The sequence below is a fragment of the Rhinoraja longicauda genome, chromosome 1, assembly GCF_053455715.1.
Source record: "Rhinoraja longicauda isolate Sanriku21f chromosome 1, sRhiLon1.1, whole genome shotgun sequence".
NCBI classification, from domain to species: Eukaryota; Metazoa; Chordata; class Chondrichthyes; order Rajiformes; family Arhynchobatidae; genus Rhinoraja; species Rhinoraja longicauda.
This window is the reverse complement of record NC_135953.1, coordinates 124,631,382-124,657,902: the sequence shown is the minus strand read 5'-3', so window position 1 is coordinate 124,657,902 and position 26,521 is coordinate 124,631,382. Positions and strand designations below refer to the sequence as shown.

At 41.8% G+C, this 26,521-nt stretch overlaps 1 protein-coding gene across 1 annotated transcript in view; it reads left to right on the top strand.

Annotated features, from left to right (window-relative positions):
• The first annotated feature begins 9,870 nt into the window (after positions 1 to 9,870).
• The window catches only part of arhgap10 (Rho GTPase activating protein 10), a 139,629-nt gene continuing 122,978 nt past the window's right edge, over positions 9,871 to 26,521 (top strand). The window contains exon 1 of the mRNA XM_078412329.1: positions 9,871 to 10,441. Within this exon, the coding sequence (XP_078268455.1) occupies positions 10,288 to 10,441 (154 nt within the window). The 5' untranslated portion in view covers positions 9,871 to 10,287. The remainder of the gene's footprint in view (positions 10,442 to 26,521) is intronic.

The window sequence follows — 26,521 nt, the reverse complement described above, 5'->3', positions numbered from 1 at the left end:
CTCCCTGCTGCTGAATACACGCTCAACTGCAAAATTAAGGATGGGCCTTATCTGCTAAAATGCAAGCACCTTGGCAAAAGGAACAAAATATACCTCAAGTGCATCATAGAAACATTTTAACATTTCAGATCAAAGAAGCTGCAACCTTGATCATAACTCTATTTCATTTCATAAGTGTCAAGCCCAATCATATGTACATTGATTTCTCCAATTTCAAGTAAAGCTCCCCCTTACTTTCCCCTGCTTCCCATCCCAGGTATGCACACATTTCCCCCACCATCTCCCACCCATTCCCAGCCAACCTGCTCCTTTCCCCTCCTCAGTACGCTCGTCTCCCATCCCCGAGTTACCTATTTACATTTTATCCCCGCTTTCTACTCCCCTCTGTCCCCTTCAACCGATATCACTCCCTTCAGCTTTACGTTTCACTTCTCTTCTCTCCTATCTGACACCCTTTGTCTCCTTTTCATCTCTACTTTTTGTCACTTATTCCACCATCTGCCAATCCAACCCCATTTACTTGTATCCACCTATCACTTGCCAGACTTTTGCTCACCCCAATACTCTTTTCAGGGTTTCTCCCTCCCACTCCAACAATCTGTTCCTTCTTGTAAGTTTATCATGTAAAAGCACCAGGAAACTGATGAATTGCAATCATGTGCAAAACACAAAGTGCTGGAAGAACTGAGTAGGACAAGCGGCCCTGTGGAGGGAATGGACACTGCATTTCAGGTCAGGACACTTATTTAATGTGATCTGTCGGAAGAAGGGTCCTGACCCTAAACATTGTTTGTCCATTCCCTCCCTAAAAGGCTGACTGACCCGCTGAGTTCCTCCAGCACTTTGTTTTTGCTCAAGATTTCAGCATCTGCAGTTCCTTGTGTCTTCACATTAATTTTATTTCTCTTCCTGCAGATGCAGCATGACCTGCTCAGTATTTCCAAAATCCTCTGTTTATATTTTAGATTTTCAGCATCTGCAGTTTTTATTCAAAAGATTCAAAATCTGCAGCAACTCTCGAGATTTGCCTAGCGAACACAAAAAATAATTTGCGTTTATATTGTGCAATTCATGATTATGTCCTGAGGATGTCCCTACAGATAAAAATTGTTTTTGTGTAATTCCAATTATCAAAAGAATGCTTGATTGTAAATTTGTATGTAGCAAGTATGTAGCAAGTCGTAAGTCAAAATATTGATGTCTTTCCAAAGGGCCCCATTACATCTTTCCAAAGATTTGAAATGATAGTTGTTGGGGTGTGTTAAAAAAAAAACATATTTCTACAAATGATGTAAAGTACATTTCCGAAAGAATTGTCCATTTTATATAATTTATTTTTTGTATTGCAAAACATTTATTTCGGGAAAGTGCAAAACAAGACTAGCGACTGCTCAGAAAATTAATTTTACTATTTACTAAAGAAATCACATTGTATTGAGTAACAATTCTTTCTATGAGCTTAAATTCTTTGTTCCTTCTTGTTAGTTTATTTCCTGCTGCCTTTGCATGATAAAGGCAGCAGGAAACTGATCAATTGCAATTATGTACAAAACACCAAGTGCAGGTGAACTCAGTAGGTCAGGCAGCATCTGTGGAGGGAATGGACAGGTGACATGTAGAGAGCATATTGATTGGTTGTATTATGGCCTGGTTCAGCAACTCAAACACCCAGGATTGAAGGAGATTACAAAAAGTGGTGGACCCTGCCTGATCCATCACGGGTACTGACCTCCCCACCTTTGAAGGGGTCGATGGAAGGCGCTAGCTCAAAAAGGCAGTCAGCATTATCAAGGACCCACGCCACCCTGGTAATGCTCTCATTTCACTTCTGCCATGGGGAAGAAGGTATAGGAGTCTTAAAACTATGACATCCAGGTTCAGCTTTTTCCAAATAACCATCAGGCTATTGAACACTACAAACTCCATCTAAACTCCAAACTATGAACCCTCTTGGTTGCGCTATTGACTTCGGACTTTGATTAGTTTTGAACATTTTTTTGTTTGTTATGTTATTTATCAAGTACAGTATTTTCAAATTTGTTGAGCTGCTGCAAGTAAGTAGGGACTATGCCTAGAAATTCAATGCTACGATTAAAATTGCAGTTTTCCCAGAATATTAATAGACATTCGCAGTTGTTTTGCATCACACTAGAAATTCAAGTGTGCACTTTCCAGCACGGGCCACACTTCAAATCTTCTCTGGGAATGATCTCTGCTGATGCGATTTCCATGTCGGATACACATCCTTTTGGAGAGTTGCAAAACAATGAGACGATGTTGCCTTAGGTGTACCTGTTTATGCACTTGGAATAACATTCTATCCTTTGGAACCATGACTCCTTCCCTCAAATCTTACCCCTTGATTCACCCCACCACTCTCCTAATCTACCCAGGCCACAATCCGTAACACCCTGATCACTCATGGCTCTGACCTAACGTTCTCCTTCCCTGAACGCACCAATTTCCATTTAATGAGGTCAGGATTTCCACCTCCACACCACTGAACTCTATTTGAACCCTCCTCCAGTCAAACCGAAATGGAGCTGAACTATCTGAAGCAACACCTTCCCACCTTTCTTCACCAACCCAGGTCAGAACCTCCTCCCATCAAACCAGGTCATGTGCTTAATGTCACGCCAGGGACCAACGTGGGATTGAACTAACTCCATTTTCTCACAGGCTCACCCATTGGATCTGGTCTTGGTCCCAGATGCTGTTTCTTTATGCACATTCAATAATGTGTATATGGAAGTATGTAAAGCACATATATAAGATCACTAGGCAAAGTGGATCCATTGGGCCCAAACCTCTCCTGAATTATTGCAGCCCCCTCCCCTCCCCTCCCCCCAACTCCTCCCCTCCACCCCCACTCCATTCCTCTCAACCCCTCTTATCCTCCCTTCTCCCTCCCCTTCCCTCCCTAGGAGATAGATTTAAACTTTAAAATGTGAATAACTTTAAAAATATAACACCGATTTCAATGAAACTTCTTCCATTAGCACCAAAGGGACGACGGTGAGTAAGGTGGGCCTAAAATTGTCCCGCTATCGTGTACCGTTTTGGCTGTAGTTCAGGAACAAACAAACAAACAAACAAACAAACGAGAGTTTAATATATACATAAGTAATAGGAGAATTAGGCCATTCGGCTCATCAAGTCTACTAAACCATTAAATCATGGCTGATCTATCTCTCCCTCCAAACCCCATTCTCCTGTCTTCTCCCTAAACCTCTTACACCTGTACTAATCAAGAAGCTATCTCTGCCTTAAATATATCCACTGACTTTGCCTCCACGCCTTCTGTGGCAAAGAATTCCACAGACTAAAGGAATTCCTCCTCATCTCCTTCCTAAAAGAACGTCCTTTAATTCTGAGGCTTTGACCTCTAGTCCTAGACTCTCTCACTAGTGGAACATCTTCTCCACATCCACACTATCCAAGCCTTTCACTATTCTGTACATTTCAAAGAGGTCCCCCCTCATTCTTCTGAACCCCAACAAGTATAGGGCCAGTGCCGTCAAATGCTCATCATATGTTAACCTACTCATTCCTAGGATAATTCTTGTAAACCTCCCCTGGACCCTCTCTAGAGCCAGCACATCCTTCCTCAGATATGGTGCCCAAAATTGCTCACAATATTCCAAATGCAGCCTGACCAGAGCCTTATAGAGCCTAACATCCCTGTTTTTGTATACAAGCCCTCTCGAAATAAATGCTAGCATTGCGTTTGCTTTCTTTACCATTGATTTAGTTACTTTATTTTACTACCGATTTAGTTTCACCTGAGCGCCTTTTTATGATTCACATCAATTTCTAGTCATGCCTCTTATTATGGATGGAATAAGACCAAGTATCAGTCAACACCTAACGGAAGCTTCTAATGTGACAAGAGTATGGGGATCCTTTTCCATTTTGTCATCTGGGAAAGACTGTCATTTTTAGTGAGATTGCAATTTACTGCTAAAGGGCAGACTTTATTAGGTGCAAACCCATTTGAATTGTACTGAGTTTTCCCAGATTTACTTAATGTGGTCAATTGTAGCAGAGACTTCCACCACATCAGTCTGGGTTTGTAACTTGATCTAGAGATTAAACATATGCATCCAATCCATACACTAAATAATACCTCATGGTGAATAGTTTAAAAGAATAGCTTCACAATCCAATGAAAACTGAGTATGTCCTGGCCTTTCATAAACAGTGGCATAAAATTAAATGTGCATCTTTTGATAGGCCTGTTTGAATGTTTTGTGGTTAGTATTCAACTGTCCCTTTCTACACTTTGGCCAGCCAATCAGTGTAGGGCAATTGCTGGGAGGTAATCTTGCCAAATTTCCTCTCATTCAGTTCATCCCCTTCACTGCTGATCCTGTGGACTCGACCTGTAGGCTAGATCTAATTGTTGTTCTGCAAAATATTTGTTCATTTGAGAAAGGACCTTGCCATCTCAGCTTATGGAATAGACAGTTTGGTCTTGACTAATATCTGACTGATGGGTGCTGACACTTTCCCCCCAAAACTGCCTTTCCGTTTGGTCATACTTCTACTACATGCTCCAGACTATTGCAGTGTGGTGAGGCTCCTCTCATGGAATCACAGATTGGTTTAATCATCTGCTCATTTGACAATTTCCTTTTGATGAGCAACTTAACTCATCTGTTTCACATCCCATGTCTCTCATTTCAAATTCTTCTACTCAACTATTTGCTCAAAGAACAATAAAGTTATCTCACTGAGATACCTTCACTATTTTCCTCTTTTGTGACTACTCCTGGTGATTTTAAGGTCTGTCACGTAACAACCATATTCTGTGTACCTTGAGTTCACTGCTCTCATGTTCTCCTTTTGCCTGTCCCCTCATATAAACTACTCAAACTGTATTCACAGCCATTTGCTTAACCTACTATTGTTATACCTCTGTTACAAATAGGACTATCTCTGAACATTTATTTGTAAATTATTATTCTTACGACAGAGCAGGAGACAATTTGGACCACCAAGTCTATGTTGGCTCTTTGAGCATTCCCATCAGTCCCATTATCTAACGTTTCCCTAACACCAATTCTCACAGCATGACAATCAAGTCCTCCCAATTCTGCTGCAATCAACCTTTGTGTGTCTTTGGGATGTGGGAGGAAATGATGCAACTGATGAACTCGTATGGTCACAAAGTGAATGTGCAAACACCGGATAGCATCTGAGGTCAGGATCAAATCCAGGTTGCTAAAACTATGTACCAGTACTTCTAGCCGCTGTACAACACAATGTTGCCATGTAATGCTCTCCATCTACCTCATTTGCTCTTCACCACAGTATTTATTTCCATGCTCTCTCAACTCACTTGAATCTGCATTTTCAAATTCTCACCTGAGTAACGTTGGGCTCTCCATTTGCTTTCTGTAGGTTCATGCCACCAAACTCCGGCCTGTACGGTAATGCCTTCACTCCTTTCACAAAATATTCTCTCGTTCTGATTATTCCCCCTGATCTTGCCATGCGTTCTGCTTTTTTAATTACAAGGTTGGCAGACTTCAGTGGCTATAGTGGCTATCGAGCAATTATCAGGTGTCTCATCAGGCAGCATTTGCCAGACTCATCAGATTCTGCCTGATATGTTAGGCAGCATCTGGGAAGGAAATGGGCAGGCGATATTTTGGGTCAGCACCTTTCTTTCGTCTGAAGATGAGTCCCAACTCAAAATGTTGCCTTTCCATTTCCTCCCCAGATGCTGCCTGACTTGCTGATTTCCTCCAACACTCATTGAGTTCCTCCAATGTTTTGCTCAAGGTTCTAGGATTTTCAGTTTCATGTATCTTCATATTACACTATCATTTTAATTCCAAAGAAAAGTTGTGTTTTGGGTCAAATTGCAACATCGATGATTAATGCCAGTTTCTTAAACAGCAAAATGAATGAGACTGTTGTTAAACATCCTCTTTCTGTGGAAATTGGCTGCTGTTTTTAAAATATATACTAGCAATGAATTTACTTTAAAAATAATTAATTGAATATAAAGAGTATGGGGGTGTTCTAAGGAAATAATGACATGCAAATAAATCCAAATTCTTAATAGGATATTTAAAACAAGATTACTTTTTTTACAGTAGTGCTTGCATGCCCATTGATTATATTGACCGCACTTTCCTCCTTTTAAAAAAACAATGCGCCCATAAAATTAACCATATATTACATTTTTAAGTTTCCAAATTGAGTTATAGCACATATTTGTTGACTTATTACATTGTTTCCAATATTGTTCAGAATTTAATAGAGAAGATAATATGCAAAACAAAATCAATCAATAACCTGACTGGGTGCAATAACCTAACTGGGTGCACATAAATATTGAACATTGAGGTAATAAAATCATATGGTGTCAATGACACAATTACTTCAGATGACACTGAGAACACATCAACATAAATGAAATTGATCCATAAAACCTATTATACCATTTACTGCTAAAAGCTCACTGACATCTCCAACAAGAAAATGTTACTTAATATTTTCGATAAAAGAAATCTCATCAGCAAGATCAATGAGAAATGTTTGAAACATTTATCTAATGTATTCGCGTAGTGAAGTGCCTTTCCTGTAACAAGGACTAAGTTTCATTAAGCCAGGAGAGAAACTTTGAAATATTTATATCCTGAATCATAACCCAAAGGAGAAACTAACTCAGTCTTACATTTTCAAAATCTCATTATGGGGAATTTATTTCTACTTCTATTAGAATATTCTGGCCACATTTTTAGTGGGAATTCCTTCTTCTGAAATATCTTCTGCGAGACAGAAGGACCCAAAATGGTTGCAGGGCAAACTCTACATGACAGCCAGAAAAGCTATCTTCCTGTGTAGTAGACTGTGAATAGTTTCTTAATTCAAGGTTATCAGTGACTTGTTGGAGAGAGGATTTCTGAAAAGCGGCAGATAGACTGTTGGAGCCTGTAGTCCGGGTTGGGTTCTGAAAAGCGGCAGATAGACTGTTGGAGCCTGTAGTCCGGGTTGGGTTGACTTGTTGGAATCATCTGGATGCATGGAACAAACGACCTCATAGGAACCCGAGCGAGGAATTCTCTTATTCCTTTAAAAAAAACACATTTTTACCACTGGAATTAGAGCCTGCCTAATTAAAGACAATAATAATAATAATAATAATGCATTACATTTATATAGCGCTTTTCAAACACTCAAAGACGCTTTACAGGGATTTCTAGAACATAGAGAAGTGAATAAATAGATAAATAAGTAAATAAGTAAACGAACAGAAAAAGGAGACAGAAGGTGAGGTGACCTTCAGTGGTTGAAGGCAGTGCTGAACAGGTGAGACTTCAGTGATGTTTTGAATGTGGTGAGTGAGGAGGAGTCTCTGACGGTTTGGGGTAGTGAGTTCCAGAGGGTGGGAGCAGCGATGGAGAAAGCCCTGTCCCCCCAGGATCTGAGTTTGGTCCGGATGGGGGGGGGACAGGAGATTGGCAGCAGCAGAGCGGAGGGTGCAGGTGGGAGTGTGCCTGTGGAGGAGGTCAGTCAGGTAGGATGGGAATCAATAACATTAACAAACAGTCAATTGATTGACCAGAGAATTAAAATAATATCAGAAAAGTATTTCTGCAAATGTCACTAAAGGCCTCATTGTACCAACTCTGGGTGTTACCATTCTGAATTATTAGCTTATTATTGTCAAGTGTACTGAGATAGTGAAAAACTTTGTTTTTCTTGCTATCCAAGCAAATCATACCAGGTAAGTTCATCAAGGTAGTGCAAGCGAGATAAAGAAACAGATTGCAGAGTTTACAGTTGCACAGAAAATGCAGATAAAAACAGTGAAAAAGCCGCAAGAAGGTAGGTCTATTGAAGATTCCGATAACAACGGGAAAGCAGCTGTTCTTGAATCTGGTGTTACGAGCTTTCAAGCTTTTGTATCCTGCTTGATGGGAAAGGGGAGAGAATGACCGGGGTAGGAGTGTCCTTAATTATGATTGTTGTTTTCCAGAAGCAGTGTGAGGGTTCAGGGAATCAATGGGAGTGGGGTAGTTTGTGTGATGGACTGGGCTGTATCTCCAAACAACTGCCAGAAAAGTTGCCCCAATTAATCATTCTACACCTTTTCCCAAGTTAGAGCAAAACAATTGCATCTAGTTCTCAGTAGACTGTTTAGTGTGGTATAATTGTAATAAGGTCCTCTCATTTTTTATAAGTAGTTCTATGGGATTGAGGATGACTACCACTCGTTTGAGGGTTCTGAGATAGCTAATGAGACCAATGTGGCAATTGCATCTTCCAGTTAGCTTACTGGTTGGGTAGGTGGATGGATAGTTTGTTATGTGGAAGCTCCTTCTGCTGCTTTTGCATTGCTTCTAAGTGCTCCTGATGCATGGGCTTGTGATTCTCAACACCAACCCGAATGCACTTTCTACACTTTGAGCAGTCTTGTACATAGAATTCCCTGGAGTAAATAGGGATGTGGCACTTTTACAAAAAAGTCTTCAACACATCCTTGAATCTTTTTTGCCATCCACCTGCTAATTTCCCACAACAGGGTTTAGGAATCTAGTGTTTAGGGATTCTGGTGCTGGCCTTGTGAATGATTTCCATGTCGCAAAATTGTATGATTGCATTTAAGGCAGTGTCCCTACAAGGTAAGAGCAAGAAACAATTGCAGTTAAATTGAACTGGCTAACATATGCTTTTTAAGGAGATTGCAGGTGCCCAAGAACTCAGAATTATGAGGCTACTGAACACATGCACAATATTCATCTGAAATTCAAAGCCTCTCATTTGGCTATTGGAGGTATTGCACATGTTGAGTTTGCATGCTGGAGAGATCAGGAAAAGAAAAGATGAGATATAATATGCTGTTGATATCCTGGACTGTTACCATTACACCAATAGTCTAAAAACACTTTTTCTCTCTACCTGTCCGATTTGAGGGATCTTGCAATACTTAAAAAGTAGTTGTTAATTTTCCTTTTCTGGGTAGAATTTAACTTTAGGTATTTTATGCTGTTCTATTAATCTGCGCTTTCTCTACGTGCAGGTTTGTTACGATTTGTAACACAACCAGTGATCAGATCGGCTCCTCGTTTGGTGCTTAATTGATTGCACCGACGAAGAGATTACGCTCAACAAGACGGTAATGGAAAGTGGAGGAAAATGGTACTCCACACCGGTGACCATATCATTTAGGATGGACATGTTCCATTTAGTGAGGAAGTTGTCACAAAGTTATATAAATGGTGTGTGGACACCACTGCATCTGGTTGTCGAAAGTGCCACCACCACAGATATCAGATGTATCTTACGTTTCACAATGTACCAACGTATCAGAGCGGTTCACCGAAGCTCCCTACACCAAAGGAAACAAGAAACGGATTCTCACGATTAACTATAACGACAAAGGTTTTACAGCCACTGTGTTGTTTTTGGTGACCCTGATGCAGGCAGAATATCCTACGTTTGGGTCCCTAACGAAAACACCTCAATAATCCTGCGATTTTGAGCCGATGTTTTTAACATCATATATAGTACATTAGTAAAAACGTCTTGTTTCCTTTGGTTCAGGTCGACTCTGCGAGGGCGTGCGCACCTCGCCCTCTGTGAGGGAGTGCCCTCTTGGCCGAAAACATAAGTAGCATTTTAATGCAGCATTCTTTGCTTGCATCTCATTCGCAACAGAATGGTTTCTTACTGAGCCTTCGGGAGGTGCATTTAAAAAAAAAAAAAAAAAAAAAAAAAGTCCAAACCTGTTGCTTTAAGTCATCGGCACTTCACTCAATGTCAAATGAATTTGGCCGCCCACCCACGTACACCTTCCCTTAAAAACTCAGCGCCAGTATATTGTTGGATTGTATCTCTGCTGTGTACTCTGGGGTGTGCGTTTTTTAAACTTGAGTTAAGGTTGGTGTGGAGAGAAAGGGAGGTGCGGAGAGTGCAGGCTCCGCCCTCCCCCGGGCTCTTGCACTCACTCACTCACGGCGGGCAGTTGCAATCCCCGGGACACACAAAGCCTACTCTGCTCGGGGTCTGTCTCTCTCTCTCTCTCTCCGGAGCCCCATCTCAGCTTCTGCCCGCTCGCCCGCACCTTCCTGCAGAGAGGAGCATCTTAGATTTGTGTACTTTTTTTCTCCCCGGGGGAGGAGAGAGAGAGAGAGAGAGAGAGAGAGATAGCAATTTCCGCGAGGTTGGAGATTTGCCTGGTGTGGGACGACCACCCCCCTTTACTCTCCTCCCTCCCTCCTCTCCCCCTTCAACGACCTCCACCACCTCCCTGAAAGGCGGGAAAAAACCATGGGGCTGCAGCCGTTGGAGTTCAGCGACTGTTATGTGGAGAGCCCTCATTTTCGCGAGAGGCTGAGGGCGCACGAAGCCGAGCTGGAGAAGACCAACAAGTTCATCAAAGAGTTGCTGAAGGATGGGAAGGCGCTGGTGACAGCCACGAAAAGTGAGTGGGGCGCGGTGTGGAGGTGGCCGCGGCCTGCGGGCGGGCGGGCGGGCGGAGGGGAGGCGAGGCGGTTGGCGGAGGGGCGGAGGGGCGACGGGCAGGCGGCTGCTCAACCCGGCCCCGTCGCCCGCAGACTGGGGGGGGGGGGGGGGCGACGACGTCAAGATGTTGTCGCCTGAATGAAGTTTTCTCCCACTTGCTGCCTCCTCCTCCTCCTCCTCCTCCTCCCGCCACACCGCGGCTGCCTCTTGCCGAGACGCGTAGAATCCGTCAGTTTAAAGGGCGGAATGTCAACGTATTTTGAAACTGAGCGCGTGGAACGAACCACGACATCAATCTCGCGCAGCAACCAAACAAACCAGTCTTATTCGTCGGTGTAAATGTTGCTGCTCCGTCCAACAATCTCCAGCAGCGGTATTTCCTATCCGGATTCCGTCTGAAAGTCGTTAAAAAGTTCATTTCGAGCGCTTTCTGTAGCCTTTTTAGTCGCTTTTAATCACAGCCAGTGTCCTCTCTCACTGGGACTGTCTGTGAATCTCAAGGAAAAGAACATTTCGTGGTGAAATACCGGGGAAACTAGGCAGGGTGGGACTAGCTAGGACTGTCCACTGTTTGTGGCCAGAGGGATGGTACGTGAAATTACACGAATCAACAATAGGAAAGGTAAATCTTTAAAGGCGTCGTCAGCGGAGACTGGGATTCCTCCATTACCTCTCAACATTATCTATCATCCTGTCCCCAAATTGCATTTATTTATTTAGACCATTTGTATTTCTTGATTCTCCAATAACTATTTCGTAATTTACTGTTTGATTTTCTTCTCCCTGTAAATGTTTTGTATAAATGTTGCTCGTTATTATTTTAAACAAGAGTATTGGTCAATTACAATCATAGTACTGATGTCAGGTCAATTTATATACAATAAATTATAAATCGGGTAACTTTCTTTTTCTCAGAAGTAATTTTTACTCAATTGTTCATTATGATTCCTGCTCACCACCCCTATTTCTCAGTAAAAGTTAAGTTTTGTTATTTCTCCAATTCTAAACGATAGATCATTCTTTGTAATGCTGTCTTCCTTAATTTGTTGCTAATTTTTAATTGATTTTAATTCAATGATTCTGTTTGGGATAATTGTTATATCTGTTGAATAAGATATAGTGAATGCCAAAGATAGACACAAAATGCTTGAGTAACTCAGCGGGACAGGCAGCATCTCTGAATAGAAGGAATGGGTCGACACCCTTCAGACTGAATCAGGGGAGAGGGAGATACAGAGATAAGGAAGCGTAAGGTGTGAAAACGAGACAAAGGGGATGTGGCTCAAGGACCATGTAGAATAGATCATTGGTAGCTAGGAGAAGGTAACAACTCAGCAGAGATAAAATGAAAATCTGGACAGTCAGACTAGTCAGAAAACTGGGAAGGGGGACGGATGGAGAGAGATGGAAGGCAAGGGTTACTTGAAGTCAGAAGTCAATATTCATACCGCTGGGGTGTAAGCTGCCCAAACAAAATGAGGTGTTGTTCCTAAAATCTGCACTGGGCCTCACTCCGACAATGGACGAGACCAAGGACAGAAAGGTCAGTGTGGGAATGGGAGGGGGAGTTAGTGTTTAGCAACCAGGAGATCAGGTAGGTTTAGGCGGACTGAGTGGAGATGTTCAGCGAAACGATCGCCGAGCCTGCGCCTGGTCTTGTCAATATATAAGAGTCACATCTGGAACAGCAGATACAGTAGATGAGGTTGGAGGAGGCGCAAGTGAACCTCTGCCTCACCTGAAAAGACTGTCGGGGTCCTTGGACGGAGTTGAGGGGGGAGGTATAGGGACAAGTGTTGTATCTCCTATGGTTGCAGGGGGAAGTAAGTAGGGAGGGGGTGGTTTGGGTGGGAAGGGTCGAGTTTACCAGGGAGTTGCGGAGGGAACAGTCTCTGCGGAAACGGGAAAGGGGTGGAGATGGGAAGATGCGGCTAGTGGTGAGATCCTGTTGGAAGTGGCGAAAATGCCGGAGGATCATGTGCATGCAACGGCTGATGGGGTGAAAGGTGAGGACTAGGGGACTCTATCCCTGTTGCGACTGGGTGGAGAGGGAGCAAGAGCGGAGCTGCGGGGTATAGAGAAGACCCTAGTGAGAGCCTCATCTATGATGGAAGAGGGGAACCCCCGATCCCTAAAGAATGAGGATATCTGTGTTATGGAACACCTCATCTTGGGCACAGATGTGGTGTAGACGGAGGAATTGGGAGTAGGGGGATAGAGTATACAGGAAGCAGGATGAGAAGAAGTATAGTATAGATAGCTGTGAGAGTCGGTGGGTTTATAATAAATGTCAGTCGAGCGTCTATCTCCTGTGATGGAGAAGGTGAGATCATGTCGATGATCCAAGTAAATTTGAGTGCAGGATGGAAATTAGTAGTAAAGTTAATGAAGACAATGAGTGCTGTGTGGATGCAGGAGGCAGCACCGATGCAGTCATCAATGTAGCAGAGATAGAGTTTGGGGATAGGGCCACTGGAAGAGGGATTGTTCAAGGTACCCTACAAAGAGGCAGGCATAGCTGGGGCCCTTATGGGTGCCCATGGTTACGCCTTGGATTTGGGGAGAGTGGGAGGAGTCGAAGGAGAAGTTGTTAAGAGTAAGGACCAGCTTTGCTAGGCGGAGGAGAGTGTTGGTAGAGGGAAATTGGCTGGTTCTGTGGTTCAGGAAGAAACTGAGGGCTTTAAGTCCTTCCTGGTGGGGTATGGAGGTGTAGTGACTGGACATTCATAGTAAAGATGAGGGAATGGGGGCCTGTAAAACAGAAGTCATTGAAGAGACAAAGGGTGTGTGAGGTGTCGGACAGACAGGGAGGGATTGGACCAGGGGGGGGTGGGATAGGATAGAGTCGAGGTTTGTGGAAATTAATCCAGTGGGACAGGAGCAAACAGAAACAGTAGGGTCTGTCAGGGCAGTTGTGTATGGATTTTAGGGAGAAGAAGCAGGGCTGGGGAATGATAAAGTTGGAGGCCATTGAGGGGAGAGGTGTGTCTGAGGGATCATGGTCCAAGGAGGAGGTGTCTGAGATATATTATTTCCGTATTGCCATATTGTTTCTCACCATTTCTTTGCAATGAGCACTAAAAGGAAAGGATCACATCATTCCTTCAGTGTTTCTGCATTTTCAAAGGTCTTGAAATTGTTAATACTCTCCAATGTGTACATTTCTGACTCATTTATTGCATAAATACATTAGTTATTCTTAATCAGAGTACACTTCCCGGTAAGCAAAAGTTTTTTTACCTTAATGTAACATCATCACAAATTAATTTCAGATTTACATAATTGTTTTATGATAGGAACAAAGTTCATTGAGATATGCGCTGCTTATTGTTCTTGCAAATACTACTCCAGTTGGATTTAAGATTCAATTCTGGGACGGGGTTGTGAAAGAAGTGATTGGTTCAGGAATCTTGTCATGGGGAACAAGCTGTTCTTAAGCCTGGATGTCTAAGCTTTAAAATTCCTGAACTTCTGAAAGGTAAAAGAGGGAAGAGGGAAAAGGGAATGGCCTGGGTGACAGGAAGTGACAAGCCTGGGATGAACTGGGCACTGTTCACTCTACAGATTTAGGCAGTTAAGAGCAAAACAGTTGTCATAAGATGCTAAGGAGTATCCCATTAAAATACTTGTTATAGCTTCATTGAAGTCTGTGTATTTGCCAAATATTCTCGGATACCAAAAAAAGTAAATACACTGATAAGCTTTCTTGATCACCGCATTAGCGTGAGGAGACGAGGTTAGTTTGATGCCAAGGAACTTGAAGCCAGTGATCATCTCTACAGCAGATCCATTGAAGAGGGTAGATTTGTGTTCATTCCCCTGCTTCCTTTGGTCAGTTATCAATTCTATTGTCTTGCTGACATTAAGGACTAGGTTGTTGTTCTGACACCATGATGCAAAGTTCTCAATCTCTTTCCTGCACTTTGTCTTATCATTATTGTTGATCTGGCACACAAGAGTGATATTATCGGTGAACTTAAAGATACAGTTGGTGTTGCACTTGGCCACATGGTTTTGGGCATATGGGGAGATGCGCAAGGAGATCCCCTATATACCCACATCTCACTTGGCCAGTTGGAAGGTTTTCAAATTTAGTTTATCAAATTTTAGTTAATCAAATATTCTGCAATAAAAAGTAGTACTGAATTTACTGATAATGCGTGTAGAAGTTCAATGGCACCAGATCAAGGAGACCAGGTGACTGCCACCTACCATGCTCTTTCAGCTGATCAATTATACTTCTCCATTTTGTTGAAGATCCAAGGTTCAGAACATGCTCTGAATTGGATATTCATTATCAGGAGTGAATTCATGCGTTGCACACATGGTCAATATGTAACTTCCCTGTAGGATATGGCTACCATGCAACAGGTGATGAGGGAAAACCTGCTTGACCTCAAACATAACAATATACTTAGCACAGAAGCATCTATCCATGATCATTTGGGTGATAGTGGTCACTGCAATCTGTGAAGAGATAAAGTACCATTTTTGTAGAGTATGCTTTCCATCAGCAAACCAAAACGTTTCTTTCCCTGTTTTCAGGTTTCTAAATTGTCCTTCCATAAGCTAGGGTACTGTCTGAGTCACCTTACCCCATTGCAGACATTGGATTTTGTCTATGGAACGAATGCACTACAATGCTGAGAATTATATTCTACACTCTGTATCTTCCCCTCTGCTCCATCTATTGTACTTGAGTTTGACATGATTGTTTTCAAGTATGATATATGTGACCTGTTTGGGTAGTATGCAAATCAAAGCTTTTCACTGTACCGTTGTACACATGACAAAAATAATAAATCTAAATCTAAATTGGGCATCTGCTTTGAACAAGACTTGGACAATATTCAATAATTGGCTCATGTGATGCGGCAATTAAGGTTTGTCTTAAACAATTGCCAGGAAATTACTCTTTTCCCTCAATGTTTAATGGAATACCATTTGATGATTTTGCTGTTTAAATTATTAGTTTATGGAACATTGCCATTGCTGATGGGATTGGTATTTAGCCATCTGCCCTCCCTTCCATCAGTGTGAGGAAGGTTTCCTAAACAGAAGGTTATCTGTCTATTTCTTTCCACAAATGCTGCCTGAACCACTGAGTTCCTCCAGCAGTTTGTTTTTTTGCTCTAGATTCCAGCATCTGCAGTCTCTTGCATCTCCAAACCAATGAAATATTAACCTTACTGGAGAAACGCTACAGAACTGTAATGAAGCTGAACTGCACGTGCAAAGTTACCTTTGAGTTATTGTGACAACTTTTATCTTATTCCTTTTTTTAATATTGATCACTTAACTTTTAGACCCAGGTTTTTACTTGGATTATAGTGTGCAAGTGTATTTTGGAAGAGAGCTCAATTTCTAGCTGTTTTGCTACATACAGTTGCTGTGTTCTGTTGCTGACACGTTTGGAAACATCTGCTTTAGATCAGTAGCATAGACTAGAAGTGGGTGTGAATGTTGCACAAATACAGTCATTTTGAATGCTGTGTTGGCAGATCAAGTGAAGTATGGGTTAGTACAGCAGGAAAATACAAGTGCCTGTATTATAGACAGGAAGTGTGTGGGTTTTAATGGTGCATCATTTTGAGCTATAGTAAATGACACACAAACTAGTTTGACAAGCTCAAACAATAGGTGAAGAAAAAATAAGAAAATGTTGGGCCATGACACTTAGCAACTGAAGGTTGATGTAGACTTTGTGCTCAATTTAAATATAATTATTGTATCCGAGCAGGTGAGTTCTTGGGTGATTTGTGGATGTGGTAAAAACCATCAATGCATTCATTATATAAGATTTTTGAGTAAATGGGAAGGTTATTTGTAATCGGTACTTGATTCTATGGGACAACATTTATATCTAATTTTGATTTCATTATATTGAAATAGAGAAATTGGAAGGAACATTGAAAAGGAATTTTTGTCTGACTTCCAAAACTTGCACGAGTAAAGATTGGCAGTTAAAGAAGGTTTCAGAGTCATATGAATAATTTAAGCTAATTGGTTATTTGCATTTTTTTTAATTGCCCACAAGACCAGCAGTTCATCCCCTCCCTTAGTTGCCATTCAAAAGGTACAGATTGTGATCAGCATTCTTGAACCAAGAAACCTTTCCAATTGCAGAATTTAAGCCTAAGAGTAATAGAAGGAAAATGGAAATCTCTGATCTTGTTCAGGTGTGCGAGTGGGCTAAAGTGAGTGAAATTCAGATAAGTGGGACCTGCTGCATTTTGGGACATCAGATCAGGGCAGGACATTCATAGTGAATGGTAGAGCCTCGGAGTGTTGGAGAGCAGAGGGAAAGAATGCAGAGAATTCCGATGATATTGCCAAGACTAGGGCCTGAGCTACAAGGAGATGTTGGGCAGGCTAGGAATTCATTCCTTGGTGCACAAGATATTGCAGAGGTGCATAAAATCATGAAGGGATTAGATGGAGTGAATGCAGTCTCTTCCCAAAGTGGGGGAATCTAGAACCAGAGGACATTGGTTTGAGGTGAGAGGGACAAGATTTAATAGGAACCTGAAGGACAATCTTTGCACTCAGAGCATGGGTTGGTGTGTAGAATGAGCTGGTAGTTGAGGCTGCCTTTAATGGACAGGATGTGTAGGAAGGAACTGTAGATGCTGGTTTACACCGATGATCCTCAATTTGACGAAGGGTCTCGACACGAAACGTCACCTATTCCTTTTCTCCAGAGATGCTGCCAGAATTACTCCAGGAATTTGTTTGATCTTCAGCATCTAATAGATATTTGGACATGTATGTGAATAGGAAAGGCCTGGAGGGATATGGGACCAGCTTGGGGCAGGTTGGTTGGGATGCATGGGGTTAACGGGTCTGTTTTTGTGCTGTATTGTTGTATGACTTTGTCTCTGAGGATCTTATTACACCGTTAACTGTATGGTAAGAAAACAGCAATTGTTGGCACAAAGAACGGAACAAGAAATTGTAATGTGTTTTAGAGGAGAACTGGACATTTTTTGGCAACAAATTTGGGGGAGATTGGTCTCTGTATGGCATGGTGTTTACATAATAGTTGTCAGTAATTCAGAATGCAGACCTAATGTTATCAAGACCCGAGTTAAAATCTCACTGTTAGTACTCCAAAATTTAAATTCAACTAACAATAATCTGAACCTTTTGAAAACAAAATAGTTAATGGTGATGATGACCATAACACACCCACCTAATTCAGGACAGGAAATTTAGCCTCAATGTGACTCCATATCTTTCAATATGCTTGACTATTAAATCCCCTTTAGATTGGCTTAGCAAGCCAGTCAGTTCAAGGTAAATGGGGTTTGGGCAATAAATGGTAGTTTTGCCCAGATCCCAAGGAATAAATAAAGAGTAGTAAATCCGATGTGAATACAGTGGCTAGTTGAGCAGAATTGATTGCAAGTCTCTTTTGCCTGAAATTGTGCCTGGTATATGTTGTGAAGTATCAAACTAATTGGACTGTATCTGCAATGTATATATCAAAATGTACAAAAAGGTCTGTATAACAACTCCAAAATTAAATGTTCATTTGAAGCACAGGAAGTAGGATATTCATGACAGTTTCGTATTAAAGAGCTGGATTTTGTACCTGGTGGACAAACACATCAAAATGGTATTTTGCCACTATATCTAAAAAAACAGTACTGTACTACGTGACAACAAATAATAGCCCATTGCAAGTATTAGTCCAGTGAAGCTACTCTGAACTATTTCAAAAACATTAATATCCCCTCTTTCACCCCCCCCCCCCCCCCCAACTGCAATCAGTCTGAAAATGATCCTGACTTGAATGATCACCTACCCTTATCCTCCAGGGATGCTGCCTGAGTTACTCCAGCAGCTAATTTTTTTCTCTAAACAAGAATCTGCATGTCCTTATTAAAATTCCTTCAAGTAAATGGACCAATAATATACACAATACTCCAGATGTAGCTTAAACATTGCTTTATATAACTTAGGCATAACATCGGACGCAAAGTGCTTGAGTAACTTAGCAGGCCAGTCAATGTCTCTGGAGATTATGGCAGGCAATGTTTCGAGTCGGGACCCTTCTTCAGATGGAACTCTTTGCTTATCCATGAGTAGGAAGGCACATCAGATGCTGGTTTAAACCGAAGATAGACACAAAAAGCCAGACTAACTCAGTGGGTCAGACAGCATCTCTGGAGAAAAGGAATAGGTGACATTTTGGGTCCAGACCCTTATTCAGACTGAGAATCAGGGGAAAGGGAAATGAGAGATATAGACAGTGATGTGGAGAGATATAGAACAAATGAATGAAAGATATGCAAAAAAGTAATGATAATAAAGGAGGAATGTGGCAGAAGGAATGTGTCTTTGTAATGCTGCTAGAGGAGGACATGGTGTTTTGTGGTATTTAAAGAAGATAATCTGTTCAACAAAGAAGCCCAGCTGGAGGAATGGCCAATTTAAATTGTGGCATGTTCCCCACTCTAGCCTCATTTATCATCCAACGTGGTCCAAATGGTGGTGTATACCATCCTGCAAAAATAGATTTGTTTCTTACCCTCGATTCAGGGACATACACCTTTGTATTATCGGGACCTGTACGATATTGGCTTCCACTTACACAGCCACTACCCAGGATGACATTATGAAAACAATAAGCAGCTCGGACCTCTGTAAGATTAAAGGGAATGGGTAAGAGAGGTATCCCTTCCCCACTGGTATGGGGAACTTGGGTACACACCCAGCACTGATATTGCTGTGGAAAGCAAACTCGTAACTCCAGGACAAAAATATATTTTTCTCTCCAAACCAGCCCCTCTGGGCCAGTCCCAGAATAGCAAGAAGAATCAACAGTCTCGTATTTTATCTTTCAATTTTCCAATATGCTTGCAATCGGTCAGGTGTATCCAGCGAGGGTTGATTTTTACTTTAACGGCAGTCGGTGTGGTGAGTACTTGGTACGGCCCTTTCCAGCATTTGTCTAACTTTTACTGATCCCAATCGTATCAGCACGTAGTCGCTGGGCTGGACCTTTTCTCCTGCATCTCCGTCAGGCAGCAGCCTCTGGGACTCTTTTACTTGTAAGTATAATGCTGACAGAATACGAGTTAGTTGCTGAACATAGGTTATTATTTCATCATTCAGTGCGTGCAAATCTAGGGTTCCTTCATATGGTCTGCTAGCTCCCCAAGACGTTCTCAGGAGTTTACCATAGATAATCTCTGCAGGGGATAACTTTGTTACACTATGGGGAGTACTCACATTTCAAACAAAGCTAAAGGTAATACCTTAATCCACGTCTGCCCCATTTCTCCCATTAACTTTGTAATCTTATTCTTAAGGGCTTCATATGCTCTCTCAACCATCCCTGAAGCCTGGGGGTGATGTACACAGTAAAACTGTTGTCTGATGTTAAAATAAGCACATAATTCTTTGTTAACAGTTGCAATAAAATGTGGACCATTATCAGAACTTAGGTAGCCCGAATCTCGGAATAATTTCTCATAACAACAATGTCACAGTAGTTTCAGCAGTATTATTAATGGTTGGTAGAGCTTCAATCCACCTACTAAACAAATCCAATATCACTAAGCAATATTTATAGCAATGGGCCCGTGGCATTTCAATAAAATCAATCTGAATACATTCAAACAGTCGTGCTGACATCAGTGTCACTCCGGAGGGTACTTTAATAGGTTTGCCTGGGTTGGATTTCTGGCAAATCCTGCATTCGGAGGCTTGCTTTAGGGCCTCCTGCCTAATTTTTGGATGCCACCACGTTTCCTTCATCATCCTAATCATTCCCTCCTTTCCAGCATGTGTAAGGGAATGGATATAGGTTAGAAGGGTGGGTAAGAATGCATCAGGTACACAAACATGTCCAAGAGGAGTGAGCCAAAGTCCCGTGATGAAACCAATGGCGCATCCCTCTTGTTTCCATAGTTTCTCGTGCAGAGGTGTCCCTCTGTAATTCCTGAACCTCCCTCATGTCTGGCAAGACCGTTCTATTTACTAGTACTGTACATCCTGGGGGTACCAGGTTATGTAATCTACAGGCTGCATCCTTGGCTACCTGATCTGCATAGGCATTTCCCTTGTAGACAGGATCGTCTCCCCCTGTATGGGCATTACATTTTATAATGGCTAATTGTTTCGGCAGAAGAGCCTTGAGGAGGTTACTGACGATTAGGGCATTCTTAATTGGTGTTCCCACAGAAAATGAGAAATCCTCGGTGTTGCACTAGCGCTCCAAAATCATGGGCTACTCCGAATGCATACCTCGAGTCTATATAGATGTTGATACATTTGTCCTTGGCGAGAATGCTTGCACAAGTTAGCACAAAGAGTTCAGTCTGTTGTGCTGAGAGGGGTTTTTGAAATCGTCAATACTCCGGTGGCTGTGTCAAAAATACTAATGGATTAATTATAAATGTCAGGTTAGGATTATTTCAAAGCCTAAATTCATACCTTTCCAATTGTGCCTAGGTGAGGTATTTAGTTTGGCCCGCATTCATGAATGCAGCTACACAAGCGTGTAATCCAGGCAAGATCTGGGTGCATGGGGGTTATCTGCGAGCTACTGCATCTAACCTGACCGAAAAGTATGCCATCGGTCGTTTGATATCGCTGCCTTCACTTTTTCCCTGTCTTTCTTAGCCTCCTCTTCAGATTCTGTTCCCGCACCTGCATCTTCTTGGTCCCGTGCCCTTACTTCTCCCCTGGCTTCCCCTGTTGGAATTTTGGGGTATAAGGGAGCCACTAATGGTGCCTGTATTTCAATAAGGGCATTGGCACCTACTGGTGGGGCATATGGAGGAGGTCTCCTCCATGTGGGACCCTCCTCATCTTCACTAGCAAAGAGGGTCGTCATGTCAGACATAGGGTCTCCGGAGGATTTACTGGTACCAGGTTTTTTCTTAACTACTAATTGTTTTGGTTCTGAGCTCTTTTTATCAATACTCCGAGCGCGCTCTTTTTTGTAGTTCTTTTTTTTCTGCACACGGACATGGAGCACCTTCCATTCTTTCATAGTTCCATCCTTGTTTCACAACTTAATCCCCTTCTCACATGCATTATCCATCCAACTCTCTCGCATCTCCTCCCTCTTTTTTTCTGCCTCACTCTTCCATTCTTTAATTCTTTTTTTTCCATTTCTTTCCTGCATCTTTTTCCCAAATTGACATATCTGCCCTTTTTAACAGTTTCTACATTCCATGTTCCTTCAACTGGCCCGGACACATCACCCAAACGTTTGGTTAACTTATAACTTAATATTCTAGAATCTTTATTATAACACATGTGTTGCACGGGCGTTCCCCCGTCACAAGCCTCCCATTACCACCGGGAGCAAATTGACATTTGGCACTTTGGATTTCTAACGTCTTGTCCTGTGTATTTGGAAACATACCACAAACCTTTTGAGTTTGCTATAGCCAATTGCCGACTACTTTTCCAGTAGCAAAAATCTCTTAATTAACGACAAACCTTTTGAGTTTGCTATAGCCAATTGCCGACTACTTTTCCAGTAGCAAAAATCTCTTAATTAACGACAAACCTTTTGAGTTTGCTACAGCCAATTGCCGACTACTTTCCCAGTAGCAAAAATATCTTAATTAACATTAGGCCTTACCTTTGTTGTCTGTTTCTAAGGATCTCGGCTGAAACCAGGTCAACCTCCTGACGAGGGACCACAGTGTTCCCGGGAGCTTCTTTGGGAGGTCGGTCTCAAGGGGTCCGACTAGAGCTCAATTTTCTCCCCATCCGATCCCGGTTACTCTGCAGCCTCTTACTCAGTCATCTGTTATTGGTCCCAGCGAGATCCTGCCGACTACGCCAATGTTAAAGTTCGGTTCTTAAAACAGACAACAACACAAACAGTTAAAGGTAAACCAAGCAAAGCTTTAATTATCGTCGGACGGGAGTGGGGGGGATCAGTTCTAAGGGTGTATGACCATACTCAGCACTCCCCTTGCTTCCACTCAAAGATACAGCATTTTCGCAGCATTTTTATACAGAATTTGCAGCCAGGATGTTTAACACAACATTTCCTTCAAATCAATCACAAACTGTATCGAACACAATATATTTGACACCCTACAGTCATAAAATATTCCACACAATAAGTCATTAGTCGAAGGTAAGGATCCTTATCATACCACAGAAGGTCTTGTTTACACGTTCCCACAAGTAGTCAACAGTTAACCACATCCTAATCTTAGCGAGAGCATTGTCCATCGTCTTTCCCAAACATCCTTCCCAGGCCTAACAGGATATACCGTCGAACAAGCTTTAGGAATCACAGTTATATCCTGCCTGGTGCAATTTTGCAAACATCAGCTATTCAGGACCAAATGTTCAGGCTCATCCTATTCATTCATTCTACCATTTTATTATTTCTGTGGCTTCCAAGGATTGTAAGTTTCAGCTACCAGACACATCCTTATCACCAATTAACATTCCTCCACTTACAACAGTATAGAAGCCCCAAAAGCAAACAAACAGGTTTGCAGACAATGGCCAAGCATCCCATCATGCAAAGTTAATAGCCATTAACTCTTTCACATTGGCGTGAAGGTTGTGAAACAGTGAAAGAATAGCACATTGACACAGTAAATGCTTCTGGTTCACGGCTCTAGCAATCTGGGTTCAATGCTCACCTCTGTTACCACCTGTATGGAGTCTGTACTTTCTCCCTGGACATTCTGAAGAAGGGTCTCGACCCGATTCAGACCTCCCAACCCTTCCGAATTTGGCAGAAAGTTTCTGCTTTCTTATTTCATTTCCGCCATTCCGATTTCGCCTCACATTTTCCCGCAAAACACATGCCCCGCTTTTTGCCCCGACCCTCACCTTACCTCGCTGCATGCCAGGCCTCGTGCCCCGCCGATCACTTGGCCTAGCCTCGCAGCTCGCCTGAATTTTGATGCAAAATTCTGAATTTTGGACATCCCAACATTTGAATTTACAAATTCATAATTGTGAGGTCTGCCTACTGGTCTGAAGAAGGGTTTCGACCTGAAACGTCACCTATTCCTTTTCTCTAGAGATGCTGTCTGACCCCTGGACGCTGTTGGTTTCCTCCAGGTGCCTCCATTTCCTCCCATATCCCAGCAAATCATTTTTCTCTTTTGTTTCCACCGTGCACAAATGCATACCACCCCCCTCCAAAATCACAGATCCAAGTCTTCAACTAATTTAGTTTGCACCATGTCATATCAAGTAGTGCTTGAATATAGTGGATGTGGCAAAAAGCTGTGGCTAATGAAAGTCCAGTTGCAGGGCTGAACAGAAAACTAGCTGAACGCTGACATATCTAGGATCTCCAACAAAACTATTTTGGTATAGCATTGCCTTTATCCAACAAAACTCAAGATTACTAAGGTCTTCATTCCTCATTGAATCACGGAGGTCTTGTAATTATTAAGGTAATGGTAGAGTGAGGAATATGTTGAACCTTGGGGTTATGGATTGTGATGAAGCACAGTTGTGCTCCTGCTGATGGCCTGCATCATCTTCTGGATGTCCAGATCAATTCCAAATTTCTCTTTTTGCAACATGGCAATTACACACTTTGATCACTTTCATTATTATTGTGCCAAAATGCAACCGCGACAGATACAATAGTGAGGATGAGATCAAGTGGATTTACCCTGCTTCTCATTTGTTGCATGTTTCATCCATCAGTCCTTTTTGGCAGTTTGATTGGTATTAGTATTACCAGACTAATTTGTGTATTGAAGGTTCCCAACTACGCCCTGAATGCATTTTTCTTAATGTTTCTTCCAGATGGTGCCCAATATAGAAAACGTATTGGCTGAGGGTCGGTTGGTAGTAATTAACATGATCAGCCATGATCACATTGAATGGCGGTGCTGGCTCGAAAGGCCGAATGGCCTACTCCTGCACCTATTGTCTAATATGCTCTAAGGCTTTGGGTGTGGAGATTATTGACTTGAAACACCATGAATTTTCCTTCAGTGGTACTTTACAATTGTGCTCAAACCAAAAGTCACAGAATATACGAAAGATATTGCTAGAAATGTCTTGGAGTGTGACTGATATTTTCACATAATTGGAACTATGTAGTGCTTCTTTTGATTAATAACAGTTCTCTTTCAGTTTTAGCACGTGTCCACAGCTGATGTGAAGTGGACTTCGCAAGGTTGACTAGGGTGGGAGTTTTTTTACTATTTGCCTGAGTTGGTGCCGAGTCATTTGTTTAGTTGTATTCTTTACAATACTTTGATACAACGGTGTTGCTTGCATTGAGTTAAGAGTTAACTACATTCTTAAGGGTCCATACTCCTGACACGCAAATGGTTGTAATATTCAATCCATCAGGAACTTCAGCGGGCTTTGTGCTCACCATTACTGATTGGATTTCAATTTCAGATATATTGGGCTAACCACAATAAAATTCGTACAGTTTATTGTAGCAATTGAACTAATTCTGATTTTATGCTTCTGGATTATTGGTTTAATTGCCCATAGCATTGAAGGCATTCCTGACAGTCGAGTCCCAATTTCCTGCCTAGATTAAAGTTTTTTTAATGTTAGGCAAGCATAATAATCACTGCTACAGAATCTGGAATGACACAATTACTGTTAATGATTAATGATTTCAGAAAGCTTGTTGGGAGTGGCTGGAGTTGAGAAAATTCTAAGATTGAAACACTGAACACTTGGTCAGAACCGTGAAGAAAAAGCCTTGTTTTGTTACATATCTTTTAATAACTACATAATTTTTTTTTAAAGGATTGATCGAAAGAGATTAGTCAATGTTATTCACAAAACTATGGCATGGTGGTGCAGTAATTAGTGCTGCTCCAGGGATCTGGCTTCAATTCTGCGATTGTGTGGTAGAATTCAAACTTTTTGCATCCAGATCAATAGTCCACACAATTGGGTGTTATCTCAATGACATAATCACTATTGTGGTTAATGTTGTTAACCCTCTCAAATAGTTGGCTAGACATTCTTGTGACTGATTTAAAAACTTGGTTAACTGAAATGTTATAGTGGGAGACAGACAGACCCCACCTATCAGGAACCTTGTTTATTCCTCTCTCCTTGCAATATAAAAAAAATCTTTATACAAGTTTACACAAGCTATAGGATAAAACTTTGGCTCCAAAGGTGATGCAATGAAAATTGGGAGCCAATTTAGAAGAATAAGGGTTTGATTGCCCCATCTCCTTTGGCTAACAAGATTATTGAATCAGAAACAGTGCATACAATTTGTTATTGACTATTTGAATAATGAAATCTGAAGCAATGGGATACTTTTCCATGGTGCAGTATGTGAAGGGTTACTAATGCAGAATGTTGGAGAAAATATTCAATTGTTCACTTGGTTAACATTTATTTGAAACTATTGTTTCATATCCATTTTTGCCTGACTTATTAGGGGAGGAAGGAAAGGTGGGCCATGTTCACACTGCAATTAGCATGTATTAATCAGTACAAGCAAGAGTTGCTGGTGTCAGTGTATAAAATGGATCGAGGTTTCTTGCAGTCTTTGTTTAGTTTTATTTTGAGCACAGTTAAGTACAAAAGATCTACTCTGCACATGCTTAGTGGGTTTATAGCTGCCAGACAGGGAATAAAGGCTCACGTTGTTAGACGCTGTGAACTACTGAAGTCTTGATATTTGATTGGCATTGTTTTTGTATTGCCAAGAGAAGATATTTTGGGGTTCTGGCATTGAATATTGTGGATTTTATGGTTTGATTGCAGTGGTATTTTCTTGATCCAAATTGAGAATAAGACCTGTGGCTGTAATTGTTTTTCAACGTACAGCATAGAAACGGGCTCTTTGGCCCACTGAATCCACGCCACCCATCGATCACCCATTCACACTAGTTCTACATTGTCCCCCTTTCTCATTCACTCCTAACATATTGGGGGCAACTTATGAAGCCAATAAGATAAACGTGCATTTGGAAAGGCATGGGTTAGGGGGTGGATACCATGGCTTTGTAGATGGGAGCTCGAGTCTCACAAATCTGAGTGTTTTAAGAAGTAACTATGAGGGTTGATGAGGATAGGGCAGTACTTAATCTAT